Source organism: Genypterus blacodes, unplaced genomic scaffold (assembly GCF_046128005.1).
Source record: "Genypterus blacodes isolate CSIRO-AG114 ecotype Tasmania unplaced genomic scaffold, CSIRO-AGI_Gbla_v1 ptg000209l_1, whole genome shotgun sequence".
Classification (NCBI taxonomy): Eukaryota; Metazoa; Chordata; class Actinopteri; order Ophidiiformes; family Ophidiidae; genus Genypterus; species Genypterus blacodes.
In genome coordinates, this window is record NW_027467008.1 from 127,313 (window position 1) to 139,718 (window position 12,406).

The window sequence follows — 12,406 nt, forward strand, 5'->3', positions numbered from 1 at the left end:
ATCACATGTTCTTTGACTCAACAAGGTGCCCTTGAGCAAGGCACCGGACCTCCTGGCAGCCTGGTGAGTGAGACAGTGAGTTTTGTTTGTGTTTGGCTCTCAGGCGCTCCGTGTGAAGGGAGTGGCACTGGAATTTATCACACTGATATAAACACTCTTGATTAACATGATGTCAGCACTCTCAGATTCTGACTATAGGCCAGGAGAAAACATAGGTCTCTGGTAAACTATGACATTAAGTTTGTGTTTATGTACCTTTAATCTTTTATTACTAATCCAGTCAGCTGATGATGAGCGGTCACAGCAGAGATATCAGTGCAGGATGGAGTGGCAGCAGACATCCAGTACACATGAGAGTTATGACCTTTGGCCCAAACGCTGCTGTTTTGCCGTTTTCTCTCCCTGACGTATGGCTGATGAGGTGACGCTGTCCACCAGCTGCACCGACAAACGTCTGATCACAATGTCGTTACACCTCAGTGACAGCTGGAGGAAAACCAAAGGAGAAATTCGGATCGCCCTGCCAAACCATTTAATAGTGCCAGCTGACAGGCCGACGTAAAATGTGTCAACGACAGAGAGAGGGAGAGGGAGAGGGAGAGGGAGAGGGAGAGAAAGAGAGAGAGAGAGAGAGAGAGAGAGAGAGAGAGAGTGAGACAGAGACAGAGACAGAGAGGGTGGGAGAGAGTGTGTTAGTGAGGGAGAGAGGCAGCAGTATTTTTAACAGCATTAAATGAACACGACATTGTGGATGAGAAAATCAGTATCAGTTTGATCTCAATGTGTTCAGTACAGAGATACAGCATGAGTGTGTGTGTGTGTGTGTGTGTGTGTGTGTGTGTGCGTGTGGCAGGATGGGTACGTTCGTGACCCTGGCAGAGGTGTTGGAGGCCCGGGGTTCAGCGCTGGAGGAGGATGAGGTCTGGTGTCTGCTGCTCGCCACCACTGAGGCCTTACTGGACATTTCCAACAAAGGTAACCAGCCAACCACCAGGTCCCATACCAGTTGCCCGGCGATGCTTTGGCTCTTCCCAAATCTCCATCCGCTCCCCTGTGCTCTGTGTTCAGGTCCGGGTAACGTGTGCATGGTGCTGAGTCCAGGCTCGGTGCTGCTGTCGGCCAACGGGACTCTGGCCTTCAAGAACTGCGCCCGATATGAAGACGTGGCCTCGTTCACGGCTCCTGAGGTCCAGCAGGGTCACGCCGCCACCAGCAGGACCGCAGCTGAGAAGGTCAGGAGACACTTAAGTATTCAATCATCCCCCCATCATGGAACATAAAGACAGCAGAGTGATCTATAGAGGAAATGAATGAGTGAATGTGGCGTGTGATCATGTCTGTCACCAGATGGTCGTTTACTCTCTGGGGATGACGCTTTACTGGTGCGTTGACTATCAGCTACCACAAAACCAGGTATGAACCTCCATCACGTCCTCCATCTCACACTCTGATGTCTCTCAGCACGCCACCGCATCATCTCTCTCTCTCTCTCTCTCCCGTCTCCTCCCCAGCCGGTCCAGCTGAGCTCGGAGCTGGACGGTCTGCTGCTGAGCATGTGTGAGGACGCGGCGGTGAGGCGCACCGGCCTGCTGTCGGTGCTGGAGAGCTGCGAGATCCACCACAAGTCGGCCCAGCTGCCCCCCGCTGAGCAGCTCATCAGGCAGCTGGTGGAGGACGTCTACAGAAACTCAGTGAGTGTGTGTGTGTGTGTGTGTGTGTGTGTGTGTTTCTGCTGCACACCGCCCTGTGCTTGTACCCGGAGCTTGACAGTGATCCGTCTGTCTGCAGGTTGATCACGTGTCCATGGCTGAAAACGGATCCCAGCTGACAAACCGCAGTCAGATGATCAGGAACAAATTACACAGTAAGAAAACTCTGAAAGATACACAACATAAATCACACGCAACAAATGATCAATCAGTAGTTTCATCACATAGACAAACTAAATGCTACATGTTGTGTTTAGGAGGCTCGCCAAGCAACGCAACCTGGGCACAGAGGAGGAAGCTCTCTGGAACCTTCTCAGGCGCTTCATATCCATTAGAGTCCTCAGGGTATGAACTCATACATCACAGCTTTAGTAACACAACTGACCCACACGGTGCACAGCACAGCAGGAAATTGTTGATGTTTGCAGCCATGATTACTTCAAAATCATCGATAAATGAATTTCCATCAGGATGCCGTCCGGAGGTCGACTCCAGGACGGTTACAGCTGCTGGCCTCCGCTCCCTCGCGGCCCCTGCAGTCCGTACATGGACGGCAGCCGACGAGTCAACTCACGATCGCTCACACACTTTGAGTCCACAATGAGTCTGGCTGATAAGAAGGCGAAGGTGAGAGCGTGGCACCTGTGCTGTGTCATCCAGGCGTCCAGATGTTATGATGAGTTCTGATGGTGACACACTGCTGTGTATGTGTGTTCTGAAGGACATGGGCCCCGAGTTTATCAGGATGTCAGAGGAGCCGCAGGTCGTTCTGGAGCTGCCTGGATCCATCGTGGTGAGTCAGGGATAACTTCAACCCTAAAGTCAGAACCAGGCTAAAAAGTGCTTTCAAATGACTGACTGCAGCTTTAAAGGGACACACCTAATGGAAGGCCCACAGAGACCTGACAGGGATGAGACAGAAGGTCAAGAATACATCAGCATGTTTAAATGTCAGTGTTTTGCTGTCATCAATTTGAATTACGTGTCGGCATTTACATAATTTTCAATAAGATCCTCCTTCTCTCCTTTAACTCGACTTCATCCAAAGGTTACAGCGTCCCTGAAGGCGTCTCTGAGATCCATCCCATCACTTTATCTTCATCATCATCGTCATCATCATCATCATCATCAGCAAAGTTAACTTGATTTCCGTCTCCTGCAGGCGAAGAAAGGGAAGTCTCCCATCACCCAGCGGGAGCTCAGCGTGGTGATGCCAAACGGCCAGAGCATCCTGGTGAAGTGTGAGGTGAAGTCCAGAGGAGGAGACGTCCTGGACATGATCGTGGCTCATTCCAACATGCCCGAGCATTTCTACTTCGGCCTGGCTTACACTGACGGTAACCGAGCAACTGGGCGAGGGGACGATGGAGAGGCTGAGGAGCGACAGGCCACAGGTCTTCATGCTGTTTGTCTTCTCTCATCAGATAACGAGTTTTACTTTGTGGACAACGACACCAAAATCAGTAAAGTCGCTCCGGAGAGCTGGAAGAAAGTTCCCACCACCTCCTTTGCACTTTTCTTCCGGGTCAAATTCTTTGTCAGCGACGTCTCTCTTCTTCTGTGAGTATTTGTTTGCCTCATGACCTCATATCTGAAACAAAGCGATGTGTAGCTTCCTGTATGTTATTGTGACGCGGTCTCATCAGGCACAAGCAGACCCGACACCAGTATTACCTCCAGCTGAGGAGGGACCTGCTGGAGGACCGGCTGTCCTGCCACGAGGAGACGGCGCTCTACCTCGCCGCTCTGGCCCTGCAGGCGGAGTACGGAGACTGCATGACCGAGGTACGGCTTCATCTGTTGTCATGGCCACAGATTAGCGTAATGTAAAGTGGAATGGCGTCACGAGGAGGGTTTGCTGGTTGCTCTGCAGGTGTGGGGCAGGAACTACTATCGTCCCGACCAGTACGTCTCCAAGAGCGTGATGGAGAAACGTGCCTTGCCCAACATCCAGGAGGAGCTGCTCCGGCTTCACACCAACAACGCCCAGATGCTCACCGACGAATCAGAGCTCGGCTTCCTCAAGGTCATTATTACAGACAGACAGATACTCAATAATGTTGGTGTTTGCAAGGAAAACGAGGGGTGACTGAATGGTACAGAGATGATGTAATCCATACGCCTGCTCTCTCACCGCTGAGACTTCTTCTTCTTCTTCTCTTCAGGTGTGTCAGCAGCTGCCGGAGTACGGCGTGCTGTTCCACCGCGTGATGCGTGAGAAAAAGCCTTTAGAAGGAGAGATTATTCTCGGGATCTGTGCCAAAGGAGTGATTGTCTACGAGATTAAAGATGGCTGCCGCTCCACCAGCCAGACGTTCCACTGGAAGGACACAGCGACCATCTCGTCCAACGTGAGAGCGACAGCGGGACAAAGAGGCTGACAGGAGCTTGACGCTTTAACACGTTGGCTCATTCTCTTTGTTCCCTTCTCCTTCATGTTTCTGCAGAGGAGGAAGTTTGTGATCGAGAGCCGGGGAGGCAAGAAGAAACACACGTTCATCACAGAGAGGTCAAAGGTCGCCAGGTACCTGTGTGACCTCTGCTCATCCCAACACAAGTTCAACAACGAGATGAACTCTCGCAGGCTCAGCCACAACCTGGCCTCAGGTCAGTCAGACAGCCCGGAACATTCTGTCCCTCAGTACCTGCACAGAGGTGCATGTTGGACGTGTTGTTTGGCTGTTTCGCCTGCAGATGGCAGCATGGTGCAGTACGCCGCTGCGTTTCGCGCTCAGAGCAGCCGGCTCAAGTGCTTCTCGTGCTCGGAGATGCCGCAAGACGACAGCGGCCTGAACACGCAGCAGAACGACTGCATGACCAAGCTGTGTGACGACATCGCCGCCAGGATCGAGACCCGCATCAAACAGCAGCGCCAGAGCCTCAACGAGCAGAGGTGGGTCACTATGGCGCCCATACATCACCTCACGTATCTGAATTCATCTCCATTCCCACCACTCATGCGTTTTCACTCCTGCAGCACGGGCTCCAGCAGCCAGCCCAGCAGCACCGGCATGCGCTCCCCGGCCTGCTCGCAGAAGAGCGGCTCTGAAGCTCGGTCCAGCTCCTCTGCAACCAGAGGTCAGGCGCACATTTGACCCCAGAGTCGATTCCTGAATGGGTTTAGTTTACGTCTCACTGTGTCGTCTGTCTCACAGAAACTCCACCTAAAGCAGCATCGGTGTCTGAGAGGGAAGTGATCTGCATCTCCTTAAACAAAGACCCCAAGCTGGGCCTGGGTGAGCTCAGGTTCTGGATCCTCCCCCCTCTGTCAGGTACTTTAGCAGGGCTGCATGGACGGTTTGCTTCAGACGAGTCTCTCCGCTCTGTGTCCACTCAGGTATCCTGATCGTGGGAGAGGACACAGTGGGACGCTACGACCTGGGCATCTTTGTGGCCTCCGTCGTGCCCGGGGGACCTGCTGATAGAGACGGACGCATACGACCTGGTCTGTCAATCAATGACTTGGATAACTTCATTACTTGATACGATTAAAATGACACACATCTCTTAGTTGAGGTCAAAGGGTGCAGAGCCTGTGTAGTAGTAAAGCAGAGGAGAGAGGAGAGAGGAGAGACTCTGTTACTGGACACCAGCAGCGTCTCACTGTGACCTTTGCCCTCAGGTGGTCGTCTGATCTCTTTGAACCACGTGAGCCTGGAGGGCGTGACCTTCAGCGAGGCCACAGAGGTCATGCAGGGCAGCCCTGAGGAGGTGCAGCTCATCGTCTCACAGCCAAAAGGTGTGTGACTGTGTGAGTGTGTGAGTGTGTGTGATGTGGTCCACTCGGGCGTGTAAAGTTACGTGGCGTGACCTGACTCCTCCCCTTTGACCCCCAGCGGCCCTCAGTCCCTGCAGCGAGCGCTCACAGGTGCTGAGACACTTTGAGTCCCAGAACACGCTGCTGACTGACGGACGATTGACAGCCGACAGCCTGGATGAAATCGTCACGGCGATGATGACGCCAAAGACCGGCAACTGGCTGAACGTCCCGAGAGACGTACGCATCCTCAACGCACAGGTAGGACCATGCTGGGATGACGAGGGACAGATGGAGAGCCTGGAGAGACTGTTGGTCCATGTGTCTCTGTTGTGTCTCTCAGGACGGCTGCTCCCTGTCCTCCTCTCTGATGTGTGTGAGGCCGGAGGAGGTCACAGTGGAGCTCAGGAAGATAGCAGGAAGTCTGGGCATCAGCATCTCCGTGAGGAACACACACACACGCACACACTCACACACACTCATACACATACACACACTAACGCAACTCTTTCCTGACATCTAACATGTTAAACGTCCATCACTGTTGTCAGGACGGCGGCGGAGGGATCTACATCCGGAGCCTGGTCCCCGGAGGAGCGGCAGAGAGAGACGGACGCGTTCACACGGGTGATCGGCTGCTGGAGGTGGATGGGCGGAGCTTCCAGGGATTCACCTACCAGCAGGCGGTGGAGTGTCTGAGGAGAACGGCAGAGGTGAAGCCCGGAAACACCTGGAAGCTCTGGTGACTGATGATGCTCCACACTAATGAGCAGAAACATCTCTCTCTCTCTCTCTCTCTCTCTCTCTGTGTCTCCTCCAGGCGGTCACTCTGGTTCTGGAGAGGGAGTCCATGTCCTCCATGCTGCCCAGGCTCTCGGTGAGTCCACACACAGACAGCAGCCTCTCACCATGCAGCATCAGCCCCACTCACAGCTACATGAGGAACAACAGCTGTCCGGCCATCCTGACCTCTGCGACCCGACCCAGGGACTACAGCTTCATGACCGAGGGTAGGAGAACATCTCACTATCTCCTCCCTAACCTTCCTACCTGCTGCACCCACACATCTGCAACCAGCTCAGGTTCCTCAATGGGGCCTATAAACTTATAAACTGCAAGAAAATAACAAATTAACCCTTTAAACTGCAGGATTCACAAATGTCCTGCAAAACTTCTGATTAAATTCCTTAATTGCAAAACATTTCTGATATTCCGGAATCTGGGAATCTGGCAGTATTGTGTGAGTGTTGCTAAGTGAGTGAAGGTGGCTGAGGAGGAAGTTGCGTGGGGAGGGGGGGGGGGGGGGGGGGGGGCTCACTCTAAGCTGGTTTGCTCTCTAATACCAGCAGCCCAGACGCCTGAAGGTGAACCTTCACACACTTCCAGCGCTCCCTTGATCTTCCTTACTTCCTCACCTCATCCCCGCCTTTGATCCTGACCTTCTTCCTCTTATCTCCCTGCCGCACATTATCCCGTCTGTCCGCCTTTATCCGCCGCCCTCGCGTGTGCTGACATGACAGCGGACTGCGTCTCATCTAAACCCTCAGAGAACACGATGGAGGTCACCCTGAAGAAGGGCGCCAGCGGCCTGGGCTTCAGCTTCATCATGTGTGAGCTGGACCCCCCCACGCCCGACTTTGGCAGCCTGGTCCGGGTGAAGCAGCTGTTCCACGGCCAACCGGCGCAGCAGAGCGGCCGCATCCAGGAGGGCGACGTCATCCTGGCCATCAACGGTCAGCCCATCAAGGAGCTGTCCTACCCGGTATGATATGAGAGGTGACATCATCTATCCTTTGTGTAGTTTTGGCTCCCTAACAGTCTTTACAGTCACAGTTCTCTCTTTGTCCTGTAGAAGGTGCTAAAGCTGTTCAAGAACTCACCATCGGAGGTGCGACTGGCGCTCTGTCGGCCTGACCCAGGTACACACACACACACACACACACACACACACACACACACACACACAGTACTCACACGGAGCTGTCTGTTCCCACTCTGGTGTTCCTCTCAGGAGTCCTTCCTGCCATCGAGCAGTTCACCGGCACATGAGCGACATCACAGTCACGTAGGCGACGGTACCAACGCTGGTTCAAGAACTACCTGCAAGATCTGAACAGGAAGTGGGGACAAAGGACGTGGGGAGCACGAGAGACAGAATCGGTCAGACTGATCTCTTTTGATGACCCTAAACTCTGCAGAGAGGTCGGTGATGTTGCTCTCTGAACCTGATCCACCCTACAGACTGAGTGTGTGTGATGTGAATGCATGTGTGTTATGTGTTTCTGCAGACTGAGGACACAGACGAGAGCGAGCAGAGAGTTTGGAGGTCGACTGTGGCATCGTTTAGAGGTCACCTGGATGAGAAGGTCAGGGTGTTTTGTGGTTGAAGCTGCAGGAAGATTCAACATAGAGACGTTTTACAGCCGAGCATGAGGTCACTGATTAGTTTGTACTTAAACTCACCTAAACTCTTAAAGGTTTGTCTGAATTTAAAGACAAAGAAGTATTAACAACTCCTGAAGCTCTATGACCTCATAATTATTAAGTGTTCCATCCCAGACAGCAGCTAAGTTCACAGCTGCATGGCATCAAATGGAAACATTATTATTACATTTCCCTCTAAATGAATGCTGCTCTATTTGGTATCTATGGAAACGCCGGGATGGCTGCTAAAGCTCTCTGAGTATAATGAATGCTTACATGCAGGGAATGAGTTTGTAACCAACCAGTGAAGTTGAAAGGCTTCTTCTTCACAGGCTGTAGCGTCTGTTCGCCACAGGAGGGCAGCAAAGCGCAACAAATGACAGCACAGCAAACAGCGGGAGAGTTTAAGTTTAGAGGAGTTTAACAGGCAGAAATAAACTAACAGCGTGACTTTACTTCTTCTCGACAGGAAAGATCATTCACCAAGGGGTGTGAGGATGAAGATGAAGAAGAGGAAGAAGACAGAAGAGGGAGGAAACACAAACTGCACTCAGAATTCTGTTTCTGATTCACTTAACAAAGCCCAGTTGTCTTCTTTATTGCCTTTTTTATAATCATAATTAAATGGAATGCTGCTTTGTAATTCTGCTTTGGAGTCATCAGGATGTAATGCCAACACACACACACACACACACACACACACACACACACACACACACACACACACACACACACACACTGACTAAGGTTGGCGTGACGAACAATCCCTCATTTTCCTCCCAAAAAGCTATTAAACTGAATCTGACCTGAATATGGACGATGTATCCAGAAACAAGCATTCAGTATCAGCACAAACAGAGGCGTACACACACATACACACACCTCCCCGGGTGAGGAGCCAGTAATGGTCCCTCGTAAATAAGGGTTCCTGTATTTCGGTGAAACCCAGTAGTGCATCTGGATCCCATCAGAGCTCGTGTTCCCTTTGCAAATGATCCCAAATGTTTCTAATTATACCAGTGGAGTCGGCACGAGGCTGTGCGTGTGCGTGCGAGCCGGGGTGTGTGTGTGTGTGTGTGTGTGTGTGTGTGTGTGTGGGATCTCTGTGTCTTTGAGCGTGCGTGTACTCACCCTGACGGACACGCACACCCGCACGCTGGCCTGTGTTTATTCACGGCTGGTGTAAGAGAGATGGACAGCGCTGTCTCGACCTCTGCGGCCTCTGCTGAGGTCACTGCTCGCCCTGATGACTGATGGCTGACAGACGAGCTGGAGATGGATTTTCTCCACCCGCCTCCTCTGCTGACATCCCCGTCTCCCTCCGCCTCTCAAGTGGTTTCCAGAACCCGGGGGGGTATGCGTGTGTGCGTGTGTGTGTGTGTGTGTGGAGGGGGGTTTGTGTGGGGGGGCTGGGAGATAATTTGAAGGGGTGGGGATTAGAGGCTGCACCATTCATGAGTCATGGAATCTGCAGAAAGTATCAATGTGTACCATCAAAGTGTGTAATTATACAAGCATGTGTGTGTGTGTGTGTGTGTGTGTGTGTCTACAACTCAGCTGCTTGTTCCTGTTATAGTCTGTTTTTAAAGCCAAACTCAGCCTGCAACACTTCACATCATGTTGGGTTCATGTAAACAGACGTGATGATCAGAGAGAAGCAAGCAGAGGAGATCTACTGTCCTAGCTGTGTGTGTGTGTGTGTGTGTGTGTGTGTGTGTGTGTGTGTGTGTGTGTGTGATGGAGGCTGAGACAGGAAACAGACGGACACAGATGATGAAAAGCGTCTCGTTTTGTGGGAAACGTCCTTTAAAGGAATCCTTATCTTTTCCATCTACGGGATTTCCCAGAAACCATTGCAATCGACCATTAAATCTATCTTTAATTCCTCTGTCACACCATAAAGAACAGAAAGGACTTAGGTGTTGATTTAACCGCCTCTTTTTCTGTAGTAAACATGATGAGACATGTTTCAGGCCGCGTCCCATTCAGGACACTCAGGCTCAGCTGTGTGTCCTCAGCCTGTGTGGACACTCAGGCTCAGCTGTGTGTCCTCAGCCTGTGTGGACACAAAGCCGGCGTCCCTCACAGATGCTTCCCGTGAAATGAAACGCAGCTTTCTCCATTGTTCACAGAAGAACAGAGGTTTTCCAGCGCCTGCGTCTCCGCCCCGTGTTCTGGTGTGACCCGGCCCCTAGGAGGTCCCGCTGACCTGCTGTGCTCCCAACACCGAGGCAAGTTTTAGAGCTCAGTGGCGCCCTGAACGCCGTAAAAGCAGCCACCAGACAAATGGACCCAGTGATGCAGCTTGGCAGGCCTCCCTCCCCGTGTTACAGGGAATTGTGAAGGAATCAGATTTTCCACTGCAGCCGGCGTGACGCGCCGCCCCGTCCGGCGGCAGAGGTGCATGCTGGGCGATCGCCTGCGTCGGGGGGGCCTGCGTGTTTGATGTCACCTCTCGCTCCGGCGTTCCCCTAATTAAAGCGAGCGATCGTGCTAACGTGTAAAGTGGAGCGGCGGGATTAAAGAGCGTCCTGTTGTTTTTGAGTCGGGCCTCAGATCCGTCAGCACGGCACCCAGGGAGCGACCCGGCTCGGCCCAGATCCCACTGTGACTTATTACTGCCCGGTGGAAAAGGATATCCTAATGATAATTGCGTCCTGGCTGAGATACGTCGATTATTTAAAAACGAAAACAATGGTAATTGCGCAGTTTAAGGGAGTAGTCAGGCGAGGAAATCCATCTTTGTGAGGGAGGAGAGGGAGGAGAGCGAGGAGTCAGAGGAGTCAGGGGAGTGTAAAAGTTCAATACGCCGCGTAAATCAGCAGAAGGTGAAGAAGTGAGCGTGCACATTCACTCACACGGGGAGGATATGTGAAGGAATGAAAGCAGAGAGGGGGAAAGTTACACCGCCGGCTCGTAAAGCGCCCGCCGTACTGAACGTGGCTCCGGGGAACGCTCCCCACGCTCGCCGGGGAGGAATTCTGCTGCTCTTTCAGCGGAAATCCTCATCACGCGTCTCCTGAGAGCAAAACGAGACGACGAGGCGACCGCAGCTGAACATGTTGAACACGCTGAACATACTCAACACACTCTGAGCTCAAGGCCCAGAGAGAGAGAGAGAGAGAGAGAGGGAGCAACATGGCTGTCATTGTCTTTACCTGCAGGTTTTCTCATCCTTTTTTTGCTTTCCTTCCCTCGTTTCCTCCTCTCCTACCTTCTGTGCCCCCACTCCATCTTTCCTTTCGGCCTTCCTTGTGTCCTACTCCCTTCCTCACCTCTTCCCTCTCAGCCCTGTGTGTGTACTTCATGCTGTTGTTTCTTTATTTCACTTCCATTCTCTCTCCTGGTTCAGATCCTGCTCCATGTTTCATTCTGATGTCACCTTAAATCAAAGGAAACGTTCTAAGCCGACTCTTTACTTTTTACTATGTGGCCTTTCACTCCCTCCTGTGTATCTTTGCAGCCTTTGTTTGCAGCCTGGTTTCCCTGCCAGTTGGAATGTGCAGAGTGAAACTGAAAGCTTCCACCTCTGCAGGGGAACTTCACACATCTGCTCCCTTTCACACTCGCCATTTCTCACACTCGGTTCCGCCCGTCCACATCTGGGAGCCACACGCTCGTCCAGCGCCGGACGCTCCGGCAGCTGCAATTAATGCTGGCGTTCCTTGCTGGAGGGCACGTCAACTCTCGCAGCCTGTTGCAAGGCGGGGAACCCTGGGGACGCATTCCCTCCGTCAGCCAGGCCGCCAATCACCTTTCCAAACACTTCTCCTCCTCGGCAACCAGAACAGAACAGAACAGGGAGGCGAGCGGCCCGGCGACGCCGCCAGAGCACAAACACGCACAGATTCATCAGAGTGTCGCTGTGGAGACATTCAGTCTTTCCTCTGTCCATCATTTCCTCATCTGAAGTTCATCTGCAGGAGCTCTGGGTCTTGACCCCTGCAGGACTCCAGACCCCGGCCTGACCTCTGCTCCAGGCTCCTCCCCTCTGCTGTTTGATCCTCTCTGCAGATGGTCGTCTTCAGGAAAGAGGTGCAGAGTGAAGTGGAGGAGGAGGAGGAGGAGGAGGAGGAGAGAGCCTTCGTGCTGCGCTGCCAAAAGGAAACGAGAACGAGAAACAGCCACAGATTGCATGTGAAGATAAGAGTCATCAGACAGCAGAGAGTTTATAAAAGCATCCATCAGCTCCAAGAGAGGTCAAAGGTCAGGCCAGGTCTGCTCTGATTGGCCATGTGGGCGTGTGTGACCAGGTGTGTGTGTGACACGCTGATGTCAGCATGTCACAGAATCAAACGGCCAATCAGAGCAAAGCTTTTGTAGGTTTGAATCCCATTTGGCTCTGATGAGAGAAGAAGTGGAGCGGAATGTGAACAATTCAAGAGTTGGAGTTTTACTGTACAAACCAAGTGTTCACTCACACACACACACACACACACACACACACACACACACACACACACACACACACACACACACACAAACACACACTGGAGATAATGTGGCCCTGGGTGCA

General features: G+C 52.4%; 1 protein-coding gene across 1 annotated transcript; it reads left to right on the top strand.

The window, feature by feature from the left end:
* Positions 1-825: 825 nt before the first annotated feature.
* On the top strand, positions 826-8,517 carry frmpd2 (FERM and PDZ domain containing 2). The gene is made up of 28 exons (XM_076169686.1): positions 826-975; positions 1,069-1,232; positions 1,348-1,413; positions 1,512-1,691; positions 1,789-1,864; positions 1,967-2,054; positions 2,180-2,336; positions 2,431-2,502; positions 2,872-3,046; positions 3,134-3,269; positions 3,356-3,494; positions 3,583-3,735; positions 3,875-4,060; positions 4,157-4,316; positions 4,404-4,602; positions 4,687-4,787; positions 4,865-4,945; positions 5,047-5,154; positions 5,332-5,448; positions 5,546-5,727; positions 5,810-5,908; positions 6,018-6,179; positions 6,287-6,476; positions 7,014-7,228; positions 7,319-7,385; positions 7,478-7,668; positions 7,755-7,832; positions 8,360-8,517. The coding sequence occupies exons 1-26, from the start codon at positions 855-857 to the stop codon at positions 7,513-7,515; spliced, it is 3,432 nt and encodes a 1,143-aa protein (XP_076025801.1). The 5' UTR covers positions 826-854; the 3' UTR covers positions 7,516-7,668; positions 7,755-7,832; positions 8,360-8,517.
* Positions 8,518-12,406: the final 3,889 nt, after the last annotated feature.

Bases quoted from the DNA above. Each gene is read 5' to 3' on its own strand.
- frmpd2 (XM_076169686.1), top strand. From the start codon at position 855: ATGGGTACGTTCGTGACCCTGGCAGAGGTGTTGGAGGCCCGGGGTTCA. The intron at 3,270-3,355 runs GTGAGTATTTGT...CGGTCTCATCAG, and splicing joins AGCGACGTCTCTCTTCTTCT to GCACAAGCAGACCCGACACC. The intron at 3,495-3,582 runs GTACGGCTTCAT...GTTGCTCTGCAG, and splicing joins ACGGAGACTGCATGACCGAG to GTGTGGGGCAGGAACTACTA.